This window comes from Catharus ustulatus, chromosome 1 (genome assembly GCF_009819885.2).
Source record: "Catharus ustulatus isolate bCatUst1 chromosome 1, bCatUst1.pri.v2, whole genome shotgun sequence".
NCBI lineage: Eukaryota > Metazoa > Chordata > Aves > Passeriformes > Turdidae > Catharus > Catharus ustulatus.
Genome location: NC_046221.1, coordinates 85703950 through 85723861, shown reverse-complemented (window position 1 = coordinate 85723861; position 19912 = coordinate 85703950). Strand labels below are relative to the sequence as shown.

The 19912-nt window shown below is 39.5% G+C and overlaps 1 protein-coding gene across 1 annotated transcript in view; it reads right to left on the bottom strand.

Annotated features, from left to right (window-relative positions):
* Positions 1 to 19912, bottom strand: part of CTNND2 (catenin delta 2) — a 667983-nt gene that overhangs the window by 529535 nt on the left and 118536 nt on the right. The window contains 1 exon segment of the mRNA XM_033064576.2: positions 9731 to 9864. Coding sequence (XP_032920467.1) covers positions 9731 to 9864 — 134 coding nt within the window.

Genomic DNA, 19912 nt, shown 5'->3' with positions numbered 1-19912 from the left:
GCACCTGCCAGTAAACTCCACAATTGCGGGATTGCGTTACTAATTCGTTATTTTGTTGCGGACAGCTCGGCTCCTCGCTGCAAAAAAAAGTGCGCCTTATATCATGTACAAAGTTGAGAAATTTGCCGACTCCCAGATATGTGCCTTATAATCCGGTGCGCCTTATGGTTGTGAAATTACTGTAACTCTTTTCTGAAGAAAGTTGTGGCCTTCATCTGACTTCAACAAACACATTCCTTTCTGGGCACTGGGAGATGCTCAGCACCATGATGCTGAGGTTGTTCTAAATAATTAAATTCCATTTATATTGCATCAATTGTATGGTGCAATTGCTGCAATTCATTAACATCAGTTGTGATTTGAGCGAATTGCTGTATCCCTTTCAAATCAAAATCCCCTGTAACTGCAAGTAACATGAAATTAATTAAACTTTTTACTATATTTTAAAGCGCCCTCTACATGTATCTAAAAGAACATGGTCAAAACTTATTCCACTATGACAAGGTCTCAACAAGAAAAAAAGTTTAAGCCACTAATATCTCATATCTATCCCTTAAAAAATTACTATGAAACCTCTTAGAAAATAAAAAAGAGAAAAACCTCTTTGGGCCTCAGGACTTGGATTTGCTCCTTGCATAGAAAAGAAAAGTCATTCATAAAGAGTAACAAGGAATCCCAATCCCCTAAAAAACAAAAATCTGGCTCCACTATTAAGCATGTTATATCTTATACATCTAAAGCCTTCCTCCAAAAAAAAGTGAGTGATATTTTACCTAAAATGCAATGTTAATACTGAGGAAAATAATGATGAATTAAGCAATTAAACAATTAATTTGACTAGAACTTTACTATGAATCTTCAAAGTATGGTTTTTAACGAAAAATGGCCTTTTACCCATTTACACTGGAAAGATCCTCATCTGAAGTCACTAGAATTCACCAGAAATTTCAGAGATAAACACATTTTCACCTCAGAGGAGGAAAAAAAAGAAGTACATGCTCCAAGTGTTAAAATCAATTTATTATGTTATTCTAAACTGACTTATAATAACTATGTAACTCACAGCCTAGGTTAAGGTTATTTTGGTAGCAATGTACCTTAACTCTGGGGTAGACTTAAGTTAAAAGTTGTTTAGCATTTGTTGGGTTCTAGTTTTCATGTATGGGGATAAACTAAATTGCAACTTATTTTATTGAAATATAACATGCATAGAATTCAGCCTACCCCTAAAGCAGTTTTACTAGAAATACAAAAGATTTAAACTACCCACATGAAGATATAGTTTCATTTAGCAGTAAATGCATCAGGAGTAGAAAATAATATAATGTGAGAAACACAGATGGGGAAACACAATAGAAGTAGTAAAGTTTCCAAAATTACATAAAAGGAACAAAAATTGATAAAATAATTGCAAAAATCAAGTCTCCTTCAAAAATCCCTTTTAAAATTTAAATTTTAAGAGCAAACTGCATGAAAAATACTGGCAAGACAATTTAAAGGAAACGGGTCACTGTGGAATCTGGAAAGTGCTCTTTAGTGTTTTTTTTCCATTTCCCAAGAGGACAGAAGAAATAAAAGCAATCACTAACTGAAGCCTTCAGAGTTTTGCCTTTTAAAAGCATCTAATTTTCTCTGTAGAAGAGGTGTGGTGATTTTGAAAGCCATGGAACTCAAGACTCAAATATTCTCTATGCAAATGAAAATTGCTGTTGATGGATGTTGCCTAATTCAAATGCAGAAAGAGAAAAATCCTGACAACAGGTTAGGTAGTTAAGTTTCATAAAGACTGTAACTTGCTTTTAGAGAAAGAAGTAGGACAGAGTTGTGGGAGACACATCCAAAACTTCCACCCCCTGTACAATTACAGAGGTATATTATGCTGCAATTTCTGAATAATTCCAAATATTACAGGAAAGTTGATTAAACTCATGGCCTGAAGCATGTGCTTACAACAGCCATGTTAAAAAGTCCAATAATTGCAAACAAGTCGACATATTGACCCAACTGCCCTTCACCAAAAGGGAAAGCAGCACACTCAACCTCCAACAACCCAAAACTGCCATCTCATCTTTTCATATTTCCAACCCAATCAGCTCTCCAGCAGCATTCCCCACATGGTTGCAAAAGTAGGCGTTTGCCAGTACAACAGAGGGAGATGCATCAGAACAGGAAAAGGCACAACTTGACTTGCTTCTTGTAAATATTTTAAGCTGAGACCACCCTCTGAAGTGACTTTGAGGTGAAATAAAGACTCTCTTCCACTACACTGGTTAAAAAAGTCAGGTTTAGGAGTGAAAACATTTTATGTTTAAAAATGCCTTAATGAATGATACCAGAGAGAGTGTAATCAACAATCTTAAAAAAGTTTTAAATGCAATGTGTTAAAATATTAGAAATGTAATATAATAATGTTTAAATTATGTTGGCATTGAGATCAATATTATTACTTTCAGAGGGTATCTTTATTCAAAGTTTGAAATTATTCCACTACTGACAAAAAAATAAGCTAAGGCAGAAGTGCTTTTGGATTACCAAAAGTATGTTCATATACTGGCTGCCTGATATGAGAGAATACTTTTCTTTGTGATGGCCTTTATTAATGCTTTAAATTAAGATTAGACTGAGCTGTGGCTAAGTGACATTCTATCCAGCTTCTCTGAAATTCCTGGCTTTGAAATACTAATTTTTCAACATTATTTCAAGTCAAAATAGTATCATATTTAACTCTAATTTTATTCTGATAATTAGCATTTTCTTCCCTCTCTTCAAAGATGGTTTTGCTGGGAGGATATATATTGCCTCAATACTCTTCGATAACACTAAATCTCCACAGAAACCTTTCCACTTCCAACTCATTTAAAGCTATCCCAAAAATATTTTGGATTATCACTGCAACCTTTTATCAGTGAAGCAGTTTTTATTTTCTTCATACTCCCTCTACTATGGCACGGCGTAAGAGCCACAGGGTTCTGAACAGGAATAACTATTGCTTGTCTAAGTCTCCAATCTTGTTAACTTCTCTTTCCTGAGAATCACAACATGAATACACTCACAGTCACTCCAAAGAACTGTGTGAAAGCAGTCCCAGACTAAATTAGGAACCTCAGAACCTACAGAGTAGGTTGGATAGTAATTATATTAAATTATTTCCTTCTTCAACAGCAATGTGATGGTGTTCTTCAAAACCTCTCCACTCACCTTGCCATTTCCAGATGCAGAATTGTATGTCTCAAAATCAATTCCCATCAACCTGAAGATGTATCTGGGAAACACTAGCTGTACTCCAAAGTTTCATATTTCAATAATGTGTTGGTCCATTCAGCAACTTAAAAGTATAGTATCCACTGTACAGACCTGTGCTATTCTAGAGTATATCACTCAGCTGGGTCCAGTTTTTATCTTAAATCAATACATTAATGAAAATAGAAAAGGAATATCTCTCTGGAATATTTTAAAACCCAACTGGAAGCAAGGGACTTCTATAACTAAGGAAGTGAATATATTGACATGCTACTTAACAGAGATTATGAAAGAAACATCTATTGATTGAATGTAATTAGCATGGATTTGAAATAGAGCCACTAGAACTTTTAAAGGCACAGAATCTACTGTTTGAGGGAAAGCAAGACATGAATGTATCATAATTGAATCTATTTAGAAAACCTGCTGAAGACTTGATACTACTAGAGTAATTGCTGGTACCCATAAGGCAAGAATGGGGTTTTATTTTGGTGAATATTACATATTACAATATGGCATGCATTATATTAAGGAAAACAGTGTATATGTCATTCTGTAACCAGATTTGGGGGCCCAAAACTTCGATGACTCTATGAAATGTCATGACCTGCTGGCCAGACTAGAAGATTTCACATTTCTTCTTGACTTAAGGCCTTTGAAAAAAAATAGTCTGCATTGAAACATCAATGTAGATACGTGATTTTTTTCTAAAACTTCAATCATGGTATAAAGACACAAGGAACACAACCTGACAGAACAAAGAAAAAATTCTTTGAACTTCTACAGCCATTCCTATCTGCAGTTTTACTTACACACACCTCTACAAGATGTGCATGGTGTACATAACCTTGTTTCCAAAGCATATTAACACCTAATGTAAAAGTTTACTTCAGTCAGATATATTGCCATTATTTAATATTGACATGAATGACACTTAGTAATTATTGCCCTGTATGTGATTTTTAATATAGTTTAAAAATCATAATTGCTTGACAAACAAGTAGTTTTCTAGAGGAATACCAGTAAATATTAAAAGCAACATAAGCCATTTTAGAAAAAAACCACCTCTTACAAAGCCAAAAAATCCCCAAACAAACCAATCCAAAAACCCAAACCAAAACCAAGAGCCACCAGCAATCATAAAAGCCAGACTTCTGCACTCTCTGGAATCAGCAATATGATTTAAAGAACATAACAATCAATACTTATTTGAACAGCGTGAGAAATATTTCAAAAGGATTAGTCTAAATGTTTTTCTTGAAAGGGTGAAATGAAGACAGGCAACTGGAAATAAGTATCTTTATTCAAAATAGCTACGTATAAAGAAGATTCAAAAGAAATATTAAACATTGGTACAACTTGTTCTTTCTGAAGTGAAAGCTGTTCTCTGAAACTGCCTACTACTAAGAAGCTAAAGGAATCTAGAACCACACAGAAAATAAAAGAGATATATGATGATATTTCTAAGTTGAAAAGTCTGTACTTCAAGATGGATCTTACTCCTAGGAAATCAATTTATCTCATCTTTTCCAAGTGTTTCTACAAAAATAAAATCTGCCAAACAAGCCTCTGCTAGGTCACTATAATCCTCCTCAGCTTCCATGGGAGCAGTTTTCTGTATGTCAAAAACCAAAATACTGTGAAACACATATGCCTGGAGACTTCCAGGAAAAGTGTCAGCTTCATTACATGTTTACTCAAAAGGCTCCCCAGCAGCTATATCCACCTTCAAAAGACCATCATCAATAGCACTCTTCCCAGGATGTTTTTTAACAAGTGGGCTCCAAAGTCTCTTTTGCAGATGAAAATTCCCAGTCATAAGCTTTCACATCAAACTTTTTGCAGAAGTGATTGCATCTATTACATATATTCTCATAAATTAAGAGTCCTGATATCTCACTTTTATGTTGAAGAGTTTTTCCCACATTTAAAGATACAAATCCAGATTACAAAGTGCAAAGAGAAACGGCCTTACATTTTCTAAAACCTGTGAAGAATTGGGCCAAAGCTGTTTGCCGGTATATCATAAGAAAGAGAAAAAAATTATACAGCATGGAAAACTGAAATTACAGTAAATTCACGAATACAAGCCGCACTGAGTATAAGCCGCATCTCTGGGTGTTGGCAAATATTTTGGTTTTTGTCCATAAATAAGTCACACCCGAATATAAGCCGCTCTGTCGTTCGCAGCGAGGACCCGCGTGCAATTAGTAACAGAACCGCGGGAGGGCGGGGTTTACTGGCTGAGCTAAGGCTGTGCAGGCTCGGCCCGCTAGGGGCTGCTGACGGGGCCAGGTGGCCCAGCCCGGCACTGCCGCTCGGGGCCGGCCGCCGCTGCCACTGGGCTCGGGGCCACCCGCCGCTGCCACTGGGCTTGGTCACCCCGGGTCGGCGCTGCCCCGTGGTGGCAGGCAGGGACGGAGCTTCCCCCGCTCCTATGGCAGCAGCGGCGGGCGGGGACGGAGCTTTCCCGCGCCCGTGGCGCCGGCGGCGGGCAGGGATGGAGCTTTCCCGCGCCTGTGGCGCCGGCGGCGGGCGCAGACAAAGCACCCCGCCTCCTCCCGGAGCCGCGGCAATGGCGGCGCACACTTCCCCCCCCGCTCCCCGGGCCGCGGCAATGGCTGCGCACACTTCCCCCCCCGCCCGGGCTGCGGTAATGGCTGCGCGGGGTTCCCGTCGGCTCCCGGAGCCGCGGCAATGGCGGCGCCCCCCCCCCCGTCGGCTCCCCGGGCCGCGGCAATGGTGGCGCGCCCCCCCACCCATCCTCCCCTGGGCTGTGACAAAGGAGGGAAGAAGAGAGCTCTCCCGCCTCTCTCCCCGCCCCCCCGTGCTGCCTGCAGGGAGCCAGGGCAACACAGTAACACTGTAACAATCGCAGAATGCCGGCTTTTACTAGCAGGTGCTTGGCTCGGCGCCCTGGCTGGCACGTCTGGGGTTGTAAATGTCAGAAAATTATTCACATATTAGCCGCCCCCGACTATTAGCCGCACTTTCAGGTTTCCACCAAAATTTTTGTCAAATTGCTGCGGCTTGTATTCGTGAAATTATTGTATGTCTTTATTGGTTGATTTCTCTTTAAAGAACTTGATAGTGTCCAAAAAACCACAAACAAAGAAAAAACACCCAAAAACCCCCAAACAATAGCTTTCATTTTCACAGGTTATTTACTGTTTCTCTTCATAAGAACTGCTTAAAAACAGCTAAGCCAAAGGTCGCTGCCTGGCATCTCATGGTTTCTTAGACACATGGTGAATGATTCTGACCTTGCCTCCAGCAGTGCTGTCTAACCTTAAGAAAGCAAGCGGCAAGGGATAAAGAATGGATTAATGTTCCATATCTATCACTTCTAAATAGCATCTCTGAAGTCTGAAACCCAAAAGTTAATCAGTACACATGTCCAGAGGTAAAGCACAAATGAAATGGTCTATATTTTAAAGCAAGGAGTTCTGCATTTGCATTTCTCAAAATCAACTTAACTCAACAGCAAAATACAGGTTTCTATTTCTCTTTTGACAGGTGCCCTCAGCTTGAAAATCATACGGTTAAATCTTCTGATGGAGGTATGACAATCATGTGTGTCACTTTACCTCTGACATATCAAGCATAGTTTTTTGCCCCAATAAACTTTTTAGACCAAACAAATCAGTTCCTCAAATCATGACATCACAGCGATACGCTGTTTCCAAACTAAGCACAGTAAAACTTTAAATTTTCTGAACATATCATTTAAGTTTCACATAGGAGATTTAAGTAGAACAAATAAATACATTTATTACTACTTCTTTGTGCCTTTTACGTATCCTGCCCTCTTCAAAGATTGCAAACACCCTTTACTTTTTTCAGTGTCATAGATATCAGTTTACTCTGTTGCCATTACTCAGAGAAAATGTTCCATTTATTTTATGAGAAGTAACACATGAAGTTACTTGAAGTGTTCCAGGAGAAAAAATACAAGGAAGTCTTTTAAAGCTAAGCATCATCACAGAAAAAGAAAATATAATATACTGGGTGAGTTGAAAACCACCTTAATTATAATTGATATGTTGAAAAACCCCTTAATTTCTCTACATTAACAGTACTTTTGAATAATGATATCTGTTTATATATATACTTTTTATATACTTTTGGCCACAGTTGAAGAGCATATAGAGTAAAATCACATAACAGACAGTAAAGTAACTCCTTCTTCTAAAAAGCAGGTAGCAACCCATTTGAACAATCAGTTAGAATCTTTACTGCATTTACTCCCATAATGGAGAATCAGTGCAATGTATTTCCTCTGTCTGAAGCACAGGATTGTGGCATTACCTGGAATTCTTCCAACAGAAGATTAAATAATGGAAGTGTGTCAAAACACACAATCTTATGGGGAAAAGAAAAAGCCTGAAAGACAGCTTGGGGTTTTTTTGTGTATTATTACTATTATTATTATTATTGTTTGTTTTCGAGCTTAGTACAGTCTTCCATCTTCAAGATATAGTTGACTAGAGATACCTGTCAAGAAACAAGTTTCCTTAAGAGAAGGCCAGTTAAATTTTAGTACCTTCTATCACAATAGTTCAAGACATTACCTTTTTAGTCAGCAGCACCTTAAGTTAGCTGGCTAGGCTGATCTTGGTGACAAGTGAATGCAGAACTACTTTATTACAGGCTCCTTTCTGCTGTGGTTCACCGGAATCAGAAATGACTTTGTAAATATATTACAACTTGAAATCCTTTTAATCTAGCGAATTCAGCAGCAATTCCCTCTGGTACTCAGCTAATTGATTTACAGGAGTGGGAGGTTCATTTGTAAAACTCATAACCAGGTATAAACCAGAGAACATCACAACATCAAACAACAGAGAAATTCTTGCCATACTGTGATTCACATTCCAACACACAGATATATCTTCTATCTGTGTAACCTCCCTGTACACTTTTTCACTACCACAGAGTAAAAAAGTAAGGCAGGTATTTTTCTACAGAATAACGCAGTGACACCAGCTGAAACACTTGTACATGTCCAAGAAATATTATTGACATGGAAGAGAACACAGTCATCTAAACCATGGGCAATATTCAATTCCAATGATGTGCCATAAATCTCAAGACAAAACTCTACATTTATAACACTCTTATTTTGCACTCAAAACAGAAAATACGACTAACCTCTAACACCCAAAAGAGAGAACTGGCATATAACAGAAAAAACAATGAAGAGCTATGTTGTAATTTTTATAAAATCTCCATGACTCAAGAGCTATTACTGCAGTACTGAGAGATATCATAAGCTGAATTCATGCATTAATTTAAATCAAGAAGCAGTGAAAGACTTTGGCAGGGAAAGATCAGTACTTGATAAAGGAAGAACCAATTTAGACACCTTCACCAAGGAGAAAGTTACCTAAAAGCAGATGATTTTAATGTCTCTCTTTGGAATCCCTGTTGCTGTCGAACCACAGGAGGTAGTGTTAGACACCAGTTGTTAGCATTAACTGAAACATTAACCATCTCTTAATGTACAAAAAGCCATTAAAAGCAAAATCTCTGACACTCAGGCCATAAAAATGTACATAAAAATGTCCAAACCTGTTTTAATAACATCAAGCTAATCACACTAAAGACCCTTTCTGTGAAAATTTCTAGTATTTTGGTTTTAATCATCCAAAACCTAGTGCCTCTATCTATACCCAGTTTTGCCCTGAAATAATCTCACATCAGGTTTTACACAAAACCCCCCAAAACAAGTACAGTAATTTCATGACTATAAGGTGCACCCTTTTGACTAAAATTTTCCCTCGAACCCAGAAGTGCGCCTTATAGTCCGGTGCGCCTTATCTGATGTACAAAGTTGCGAAATTTGCCAAACCGGAAGTGAGAGCTGTGAGCCGTGGGGGAAGCCGGCATTGCCACGGCAGCCAGCTGGAGGCAGGCCCAGGGGCCTGTGGCACTGCCCCTGCCAGGTGGAGGCGGGCCCGGGGGCCAATGGCTGCCGGGTTGAGGCGGGGCCTCGACCAGCAACCGTGCAGGAGGAGCTGGGGGCGGAGCCTATTTGCAAAAAAAAAGTGCGCCTTATAGTCCGGTGCGCCTTATGGTAGTGAAATTACTGTATATAAATTTTAAAATCCTAGGGTTCTTACAAATCCTTTAAAAATTCTACAATAACACATCTTCTTCACAATTCATTTGTCTATAACTCTTACATGCTATGCCTGTATACTGTAACTCCACATGCAGATTGTCAACAATAAAAGGAGAGACATTGGAAAACCCCCATCCACAGTAAAGAGTGAAAGGGGAGAATAAAATGAGCAATTCAATAAAATGATATTAAATTTACTGTAGGAAATCTTACAGAAATACACTAAGACATGAAGAAATGGTTAACATTCTTTGCAATATGCATTTGTGAACTAAATTATTCAGATACTAGCTATGAAACATTTGTAAAAAAAAACCCAGTAAATGATACTACTGTTTCCAGCCTACAGATGCACCACTTGCCTACCTGTTCTTTGACTGAAGCTAGAATGGCAGAGGTGGTCTCAGTTTCAGAGCCATCGCCATTGGATGTGTTCAACACAGGACTAAGGGAACTTGTCTTGTCAGAAGACGAGGGCTGGTCTGGAACAGGCATAGTTTCTGCAGTTCATGGAAAAATAAAACAATGGATTTGTTAGCATAAGCCTGATAAATATCAGACCCATATACATATAAGAATAATAACACTCATTTAAGGTAAAAATTATAGAATATACTTCTGTTCTGTACTGTAAAGTATATAACTTATTTAAAACAAAAACTTCTGAACTAATAAAAAAAATATTAATTTATCTCCTAGTCTTACTTTGAAATAGTTACCATCAGTACATTTTGAAGGATTCAAATAATTTATAGCTGTGACTTTAGCAAAGTATTCCGGTGGCAGCATGCAGCATAAAATTATAGTATCATGAAAGTAATGAATCATGAAATGCTTTGCAAACAGAAAACCAACAAATGATACATGAGAGAAATATAAGCTATCTAGTGTTTACTTGCTAACACACTTGTTTATTTAACATGTACTATGTTTTAAGCCTTTCATACCCTATCTTCTACTCTAGAAGGTGGTTTTGGCAACATTTTATCTGAGTATTTTTATGAAAACCAGCACACCAGTTGATAAACGATTTTTGAGACTTCTTACCAAAAAAAAAAAAAAAAAAAAAAAAGGAGGGGAAAAAAAACCCAGAAGAAAAAGAAGACTCTTAGCATTTGAAGGCATTTCTCACATTTCTTTTCAGAGGGCAAAGCAGTGGTATGTCTGGAATGATTTATCTTTTCAAAGGCTAAGCTATAGTGCAGTATCTCTGTTTAAATGTCACTATAGGCACATCTCCAGAGGCAGACATGTTGTGCCACATTCCAGAAGTAAAGGAGCAGAGAGGCAGCTTGCATAGTTATGCACAGGCACGATAGACAAAATCATGTTCATGTGGGAGCTGGCCAGAATTATTCTGTGCAAGAGAAGTGGCCCACAGGCTGCCAGTTGGATGGGCCTCCTAAAGAGCAGAGGGGATATTCAGAGCAGTCAGCACTTGCATCAGAAGCAAAACTCCTGCCTTGGCTGTATTCTGCTAAAATATACAATAATAGAGTTTTTTCTGGAAGAAGTGAGAAGACTGAAAACAGTAGGAAAGGGTAGCTGGTAAAAGCAAACACAAAATTCAATACCCAGACTAAGCATCCCTGCATCAGTCTGCCATGGAAATTAGAGCTCTAAAAGAAGGGAAGATGACATTCTATAAAGCTTTGTCTCTGCAGGCACAGTGCTGCCCAAGAAGACACATTTAGCCCAGTTGGGTAGTATTTTTCCAAAACTTCCTGAAACTCAAGATACTGACATACATATGCAAGACAAAAACAAGAAAACACAGATTATTCATAAAAAAGCCAGTTACTTGTTAGAAGAAAAAGCTCCCTAAATTTCAGGCTAGATTAGTTGATATCTGGAAGAATGTGATTATGTATAATTTCAATTAAAGAAGCTACATATTTTCATACAATTTACATTTTGTAAGCAAATCTTACTGACAATGGTAAATACCAAATCTTTGGTAATGTCCTTGCTCCAGACACAAACATTATTTGAAGCTAAACTAGAAAACATTGGGGGACATACCTCCTTCATCTATCACAAGTACAAGCAGACTGAACAAAGCTTCTATACAATTTGAATACCCCAATCTAAAAGGACTTCTTGAATTGCATGTTCTTGTTTGTTTGTTTGTTTTTAACAAAAGAACCAGCTTCTATTATAAGAATTTAACTAGTTTGTGACCTACAATTAAACTTGCTGCTGTCTTGTAAAGTACCACAGAAAAGACATGTAGGCGCATACATATAAATCTTTGTTCTGTTACCTTTGTCCTGCTACCTATTACCTTGCTTTCAAACAATCTAGTTATTTTATTTTCTTAGTAAATTAATAATTACATTACCATAATAGAAACAAAAGTAGGGTTTTTTTTTAATGTGGATATTTACATAGGAAAAAAATTACAAATTACCTAATAATTTATTTTGTTGCATGGGAGACACATGGAACTACAACAGCTTGAGGCTACAAGAACTGCATCCCGACACTGCATTGGGTTGGGAAAAAACACCAGAGCTGTGGATGAGGGCCCCGGTGAAATGTTTTCAGGAGCACTGGCTGGGTGTAGCTCCTCTGCTGCATCCTGCTCTCCATGCAGCAGGGAGGAAGCTCTCTGTGACTGTTCAGCTCATCCCCACGCTCCCCCAGGGCTGCCTGACATCCCCCCCGGCAGGGAGGCTCTGCTGAATCGGCTCTTTCAGAAACACTCGCCCCAGGAGGTAAAACCCAGCAAAGCAAACGAGAATGGGAGTCCAGAACTACACAAAATGCTTGCCCTAGCACAAACACTCCAGAATATTTAAAATGTATTTGAGAAGGACTGCAGGGCTGCATGGCCAACGGGGAAACTGCTCTGTAACCAAAAAGATGCTACTGGTACAACAGCAACAGTTTATGTGAGTTCAAAACAATTATATCCATGAAACACAGGCAACTACTGCCTGCTGCTATTGTTAACTTCTTTTAAGGCTATATTCAATTTCAGTACATTTTAATTTTTAGGCTGTTTTTTTAACTCTTTGTTTTCACCAAAAACCACTTCAATAACTGCTTACATTTGCAAGCATCAGTTTAAGTGGAAAAAAAAATCTGATTACACAATCAACTAGTGTCATAAATTGTACTTGCTTCAAATAGGCTCAGTATCTGGACAGTAGCTAACATTCTGCAAGCATTGCGTGTTTCCATAATTTTTGCTTGTTTGTTTTTTTTTTTTAATACAGATAGTAAAAGGGAGGAGGCGGAAAGATTTTAAAAATGCATGCTGTACATGTCCTCTTCATCTAGAAACAAAGAAATCAGAATAAATGTCTCTGACATTAAAAGGAATGTTTTGTGCCCCTGTTAAAATATTTCTTTTGGACAGAAAATGTAATTTTAAACATCTATCACATGAGTTCAGTTTATTACTACAGTTCTTCAAGGGGAAAGATTGCAGCCAATAGCACTTAGTAGGCCAGTATCCCTGGATTTACAGCTCTGTGATATCCAGTTGAACTGTTAACATTATAGACTCTAACAGTTATTTTTCATTACATAAATTTGTGTGAGAAATACCATACAGAAAGGAAACACAGAATAAATTTTCACAAACAACAGAGACACTACTGTACTGAAGGCAGTTAGATTTAAAAAAAACCCAAAAACAACAACCCCATGATTCAGCAACATGAAAGTGTTTCAACAGCAAACAGTAGCAAGTGCTCACATTTGCACATCTGTTCAGAGATGAACTTTTAATTTAGCTCAGTCTTTAGCATAAGAAATTGGACATTCTCAGGTTTCAGTGGGGACTTAAAACTGCTAGTAAAGTAGAATTACAAAAAATATGGTTGAAATGAGCCTCCGAGCCCCTAGACCAATACCAAACCTCTAGACAATGAAGATTTTTTCCTGTCACTCCACATATTTAACAACCAGAACCAGTCCTGCACAAGCCTCTCTCACTGCAGCCTCTTTTAGCCACCTCTTTCTGATTCAGGCTCCACTGGTCTTATCAGTAGAAAACTTGCTTTGCTGTTTAATACATTTTTATTTAATCTCCCCGTTTCCTCCAATGTTCAGCATGGGCACAAAACCCCTAATAATTCCATCAGTTCTCTTCAGAAAAGCCTTTTTCCACATAATGATAATGACCATGATACCTTTCCTTCTTCTCTGGCTTCCCTTCCCTAAAAAAGCCACCTCAATTATTTTCATTTTTCATCATAAAGTAAGTTAGCTGATAGCCTTTTAACGCACACTCCTAGGAACTTATCACCAGAAAACAAAGGGAAAATTAGAGGAAGTACAAAAAGAAAAATAAAAGCTAAGCAGCTGCACAGAGCACACCATAGCTGAGAAACTACTGTAAGTAAATTGGTTACATGTAAGTTCCACAACAGCAACACTATTTCCTATCTGTGCCACAAAAACACAGACGAAATTCTGTATGTCAGAGCATATACACACTCCTGAGTGAGCCGAATTAAAATCTTAGACGATCATAGACAGATGAACAGGGAGAATACTACCAGCCTTTTGGGAACATACTGAGAAGTCAGATATAAATAATTCATGGGTTCCTGTATTCCAAAGCGCTGGCAGAATTCTGTCTAGAGTTTGACCCTTTAATTTTTTTTTCACCTGTCCTTCTAAGAGCATCTAAAAAACTTTATTTCAATTTAACAAATAAAACCAACAACCCTGTAAATCCAAGCCAGACCATCCTCTCCCCACCTGTGTGCAGGAGCTCGGGGCTCCCAGCCCGGCCCCAGGCGGTGCCCGCGGCTGCAGCGGCCCCAGCGCAGGGCCCGGCCGAGCCCCTCAGCCCTGGGGAAAGCCTGGGCAAGGGAGGGCAAAACGCTGCCCGGCAGGCAGGGCTGAGCCAGGGAACCGAGACAGAAACAGCCCTGCGAGCCCCGAGGGGACAGAGGGAGCAGGGACGGGGCAGGAGAGACCCGGCAGGGATGGGCCTGGACCAGGAGAGAACCCGGCGGGACTAGGAAATCCCTGCAGGGACCGGGAAGGCCCCACGTTGGATCAGGGATAATGTGAGGAGGAAGCCCAGCGGCCTGGCAGAAATGGACCTGGAAGCCATCTGAACGTGATCCACGTGTGCTCAGGTGTCCAAGAAGTCCAGTGGCATCCTGGCCTGTTCCAGCAGAGCCTGGGAAGTGATTGTCCCCCTGTACTCGGCACTGGTAAGGGCACCATGGATCCTGCGTCCTGTTCTGGGCCCCTCACAGCAAGAGGGACACTGAGGTGCTGGAGGTACAGAGCAGCTGAGGGAGCTGGGGTTGTTTAGCCTGGAGAAAAGGAAACTCAGGCAAGACCATATCATTCTCTACAGCCTCCTGAAAGGAGGTCAGGGTTGATCTCTTCTCCCAAATACCATATGATACAAGAGGAAACAGCCCCAAGTTGTGCCAGATTTTGACTGGATATTAGAAAAAAATTTTCCACTAAAAGGGCTGTCAATCATTAGAACAGGCTGTCCAGGGAACTGGTGTAATCGTCATTCCTGGAAGTGTTTCAAACACATATATGCGGTGCTTAAGGACATGATTTAGTGGTGGACTCACAGTGCTGGGTTAATGGTTGGACTCGATGGTCTCAGAGAACCATCGTTTTGTATCTCTCTGATCCAAATTTTTACAACTAGATCACACAAATATCTGGCAATGATAATAGCATGACATTCAGAAGTGGGAAGTATAAGATGGCAAGACTACATTCCTTCTGTGACCCTTGGGATGGCAGTGGATGCTGGATGGCAGACACTCTTCCTTGTAGGAGGATTTCATACCTCATCTGAGGTAGCATAACCAACCAGTTCCAAGGTCAAATTGCAAAAGTCTCAGGCACAGAGGTCCATTCTACACCATAAATAAATCCCTAGATAAAACAAAATATTTGTAGAATTTAAAAATGCTTAAGTCAGATGCTGAGTTTTCACTTAAAAGTTTAATTTTGTACACACACTTTGCATAGGTTATGAGCAGAGATTTACTAAATAGGGAGCTAAAGAAGTATAGCCATGAAGATGTCATTGGTGAAAAAAGTTTGGTGGCATAGTTCTCTAATTACTTGTTACCAGTATTTCTACTTGTTCTCAGATGGGGTAGTTACGTCTGCCTTTCACTGATCTTATTCTCCTCCTCCAGAAGGAGGAGGACAAAACTAGCTTCAATCATAGAAAAAAAAATTTAGAACTGAAGAAGCCACAGCACCAATGCTTAAAGAAGGAGGAGATGTTGCTTAAAGAAGCAGACTTTAAGTTTTAAAGAGGCAGACTTTCAGTTTAGATTGAAGTTCCTTTAAAAGGAACTTTGTTAATGATGTTTATATAGGCTAATATTTTATCAGCCTTTCATGGGTAGAAAGTGCATATATGTTAAATAAACTCAAAACAAACCAACCAGCTCCACAGTGTCTAAGAGTTGCAAAAACCAAGTCAGCCACTACACTAGCAACTCCATCAAATAATGGAAATCAGAAATTCCAAATATCTTTAATAAAAAGATATTGTGGTAAGGAAGACATATACTCGGCAGTGAGTTTTTCCTGTACAATGAACCATTAATCAGTGAGTGCATTCGTTATAAATGTGTAAGTCATGCTGTCTTCCTGCACAGTAATCAAATCTGGCATGTTACTGAGCTCATCTGGAAAGCCACAAATGATACTGAAGTAGCCTTGGATAAGAATCAGCCACTTAAAATAATCCAATATGCAATTATGCATCAAGAAAAACTTTTTTCTTCATTTCCTCTACCTTAGACATGTGTGGAGAGATTACTGTACGACTAGCATTTAATAATAGGTATTTCTATTATTCCTATTAGAATTGCTCTTACCTTTTTTCTGTTGTTTCAAAAATAGGACTTACTGTAAAATTAAAAGAATTTAATTTTTCCTTTTTTTTTTTACCTAAGACTATTCCTACACTTAAATTTACTGTTTATGATATCTAAACTAATATCATGATGTCAGAAGGGCTAATGTTGATCCTGTTTCTACATGTTCACCAAGACATTCTGATAACTAAGAATCCAATGGGTATGAATGATGAGTGAGAACGACACAGAATTAAATAGGCCTGGCCATTCTTCCAAATTATTATATATATCCCAGGTCATATTAGGTGCAGATATGGACGGGAAAAAATAGCCAAAATAGTAATTCTCACTATTACATATTGTAAAGTCAATTCAAATATTATCACAAACGAGTGGGAGACTAACAAATAAGTTTACATTAGACTTTTGGTATAAGATTACACCTGGAAGAAGTAGAAATTGGTGCTGCTTGAGAATTCAGATATGCAAGGAGTCACTTCCAGTAGAAAGATGACCCATTATTCCTTCAGTAATCTCAAACTACGAAGGTGACTGAAGGCTGAGATAGCATTGGCTCTAGACAGCAGGATGCGTACCAACTAATGCTGCATTGAATTTTTCGCAATGAATCTGAATCCTTCAGCTGTGTGACAGTGAAACAGGGTAGAGAATCCTGCACAAAAACCCTTGGAAATTGCAGATTTCTGTTACTGTCCTATCTTAGCTGACAAACTTGGTTCAATTTGTGTCTGGGTAAGTGTTCTTAAAAATAGGTTGATAATCTCTTGAGTCAACAGTAAGATAAGAAAAGCTGCCAGAACATGCCAAATACCTTGAAGGCAAAAATGTCTTTTGATTGCCTAAGTAGTTATCACAACATCCTAAAGCATGTATCTACTATTCTGAAATTACTAAGGCAGGAAAACAGATTAATTAAAGGATACACGATATCTTAAAGACCTTTGGAAAGGCTTAGGCTCAATTAGGGATCAGCGATATGTGGGATCAGTCAGCACTCCTCTTATTCTAGCTAACCCATCACACAGGCTTTCCAAACGGCAAGGGCTCTGTTTTCTTTCTGAGATTGTTCTTTGTCCACAGACTCATCCATCTCTCTGATCACTAAGACAGATGAGCTTGGCTTTTGTCTTCTTTTGTGACTTCAGCTTGTTGCACTCAGTTATTTCAACCATACTGTATAAGTATTTAGGGCCTCTAAGGGTGTGAGAAAGAATTATCTGGTTTTAAATTTAGGCAAAGTTGAGGTCCAGGTCCATTAAATCATAAAATTTCTCCTTTTTCCTGCCTGCTCTTTGCAGAAATGTAGAAGAAGATATAAAAGATCTCCACTGTCACAGTAAAGGATAAAGACAACTCTATTCTAAAACCTGACAGAGGAGAAGCTATACTGGAAAACTTCCTCCAATATTTTTCTTGGCTTAGCCTGTTCTAAAGTCTGATAGATAAATATGAAATACCTAAAAATTCCTTCTCTTCCACAGATGCCTGACTCAAAAATGCATTTCCTAAAATATTCCAAAGACCATAGCTCAAGACAAAAAAGTTTCTTCCACAGGTTGTATCAGGTATTTTCCTACCACTATCTATATTAACCAGTGTTAAGAGCACTGGAAACCATATGAAACTTGAAGTCTTGACTAGTGCTTGACTAGCTAGCCATCTGCAATGATTCCAGACTTTTTAGTTCAATATGATCCTGCTAAGTATTTTTTTTCTCAAGTAGTATGTCATAAAGCAAAGCAGTTTTACTTTTTACTATAGTGTTTACAATTTCAAGTACTTTTAATTACTTACACAGCCTGTCTCCTTCAAATTAAACAAAAATGCTAAACCATTCCCAATTATTTTGGCAGGATAAATCAGAAGTGCTTCTGAGAAAAAAGGTACAGCATTTGGCCCAAAGGACCTTGAAAAAAATTCAAAGACAGTCTAATTGTACATCCTTTGTTGTTTCTTTTCTCTCAAACCAGAGCCTGAACCACTCCATCTGCAGTGCATGAAGATTTAAAGATCAGACCCAAACCACAAAGCCAGAGCTGTGTCAGTTCACTACCCCCAGCCCCCTTCAATGTCAATATATTATAGCAACTGAAAAAGTGATTAATCAGAACAGATGAACCACATGCTGCTTCTTCCTGCTTCATTGGTCCTGAAACCACCATCCTAATCTGTAAGGATTTGCCCTAACCAGCTACCATGACCATCTGAGGGCTGAGCAACCTCCTCAAAATCTTAGGAAAATATTTCATTTGGAGTTAGTAATGCAATCACATAGAGAAACCAGCATAAAAATTCATCCACCTCTCAATATTTTAGTGACCTCAGCATGAGGATTTACAAAAATTGATTTCAGTTTTGCTGAAAAATCTATTCATAACTCAAACAAATTTGTTTCATTCATGGAATCCAATGAGGGAATATTGTTTGCTGCTGTTACCGAGGGAACGGGAGTTCTTACTTCAGTGGCAATGCCAATATCCTCAAGCACAAAGAGCAAAATGCACATCTACAAACAAAAGCCAGAAACAGTCCTTACAATGAACTCTTAAAATCTTGTATAACTAGACACTGTAGGAGTAAGTGATAGTGACATAATATGAAGGGTCCCTTTGTTGTTTTTGTTTCATCAATTGGTCATCTATTGCCTTGGGGTGAATTGAAAAATTAAGTGGCATTACATTTTGTTCATGGTGGAATGATGGTGGAATGGAGTTAATTTTCTTTATAGAAGCTTATATGGTAATACTGTGATTAAAAAAAACAGTGCTGAATAGTGGTTGCATAGAATTGAGCCTTCTCTGTTTCTCACTCTGCCCTCAGCCAGGCAGGAAGGGGACACCAACCAGGACAGCTGCCCCCAACAGACCAAGGCATACTCCATACCATACAATGTCATACTTAGCATATAAACTAGGGACAGCTTCTCCAAAGTAGCTGTTGCCTGGGGACTGACAGGGCATCAGTCTGATGGTGATGTGTGCTTTTGCATAATTTGTTATTTTCTTTTCCCTTTTACTTATAAAGATGTCTTTACCTTGACTCACTAGAGGTTTTTTCCTCACTTGTACCATCCTGCTGTAGTGGGTTACCAAGCAAGTAGGTGGAGGCTTAGCTGCTGGCCAGAGTCTAACCCCAACCACACCATGACCGAGTAATTCCTCCCAACATCTCCAACAGTACAGTAGTTTCACGAATACAAGCCGCACGGAGTATAAGCTGCACTTCCGGTGGGTCGACAATGTTGATGTCTTTGTCAATAAAAAAGCCGCACCTGAATATTAGCCGCACTTTTGTTCATAGCGAGAATCCGTGGGCAGCTTTCACAAATTTGCCAATTAGTAACAGGATCGCGACATAGCGGGGTTTACTGGCTCGGGCCAGGGCCAGGCAGGCTCGGTCCGCTCATGGTTGCCGACGGGGCTGGGTGGCCCTCGGCACTACGGCTCGGCGGGGCCACTCGGGGCCGGCCGGGCGGTGCTGCCGCTGCCGGGCTCGCTGGCCCCCCCCCCCATCTGCACCATCGCTGCCACGTTTGCTCGCCCTGTGGGCGGTGCTGCCGCTGCCACCGCCACCGCCGCCGGGCTTGCTGGCCCCCCCGCTCCTGTCTGCACCGCCGCTGCCTCATTTGCTCGCCCTGGCCAGCACTGCAGGCCCCCGCACCGCTGGGCTCCCCCACGCTGCTGGCCCCAGTTCTCCTGGGCTCCAGTGG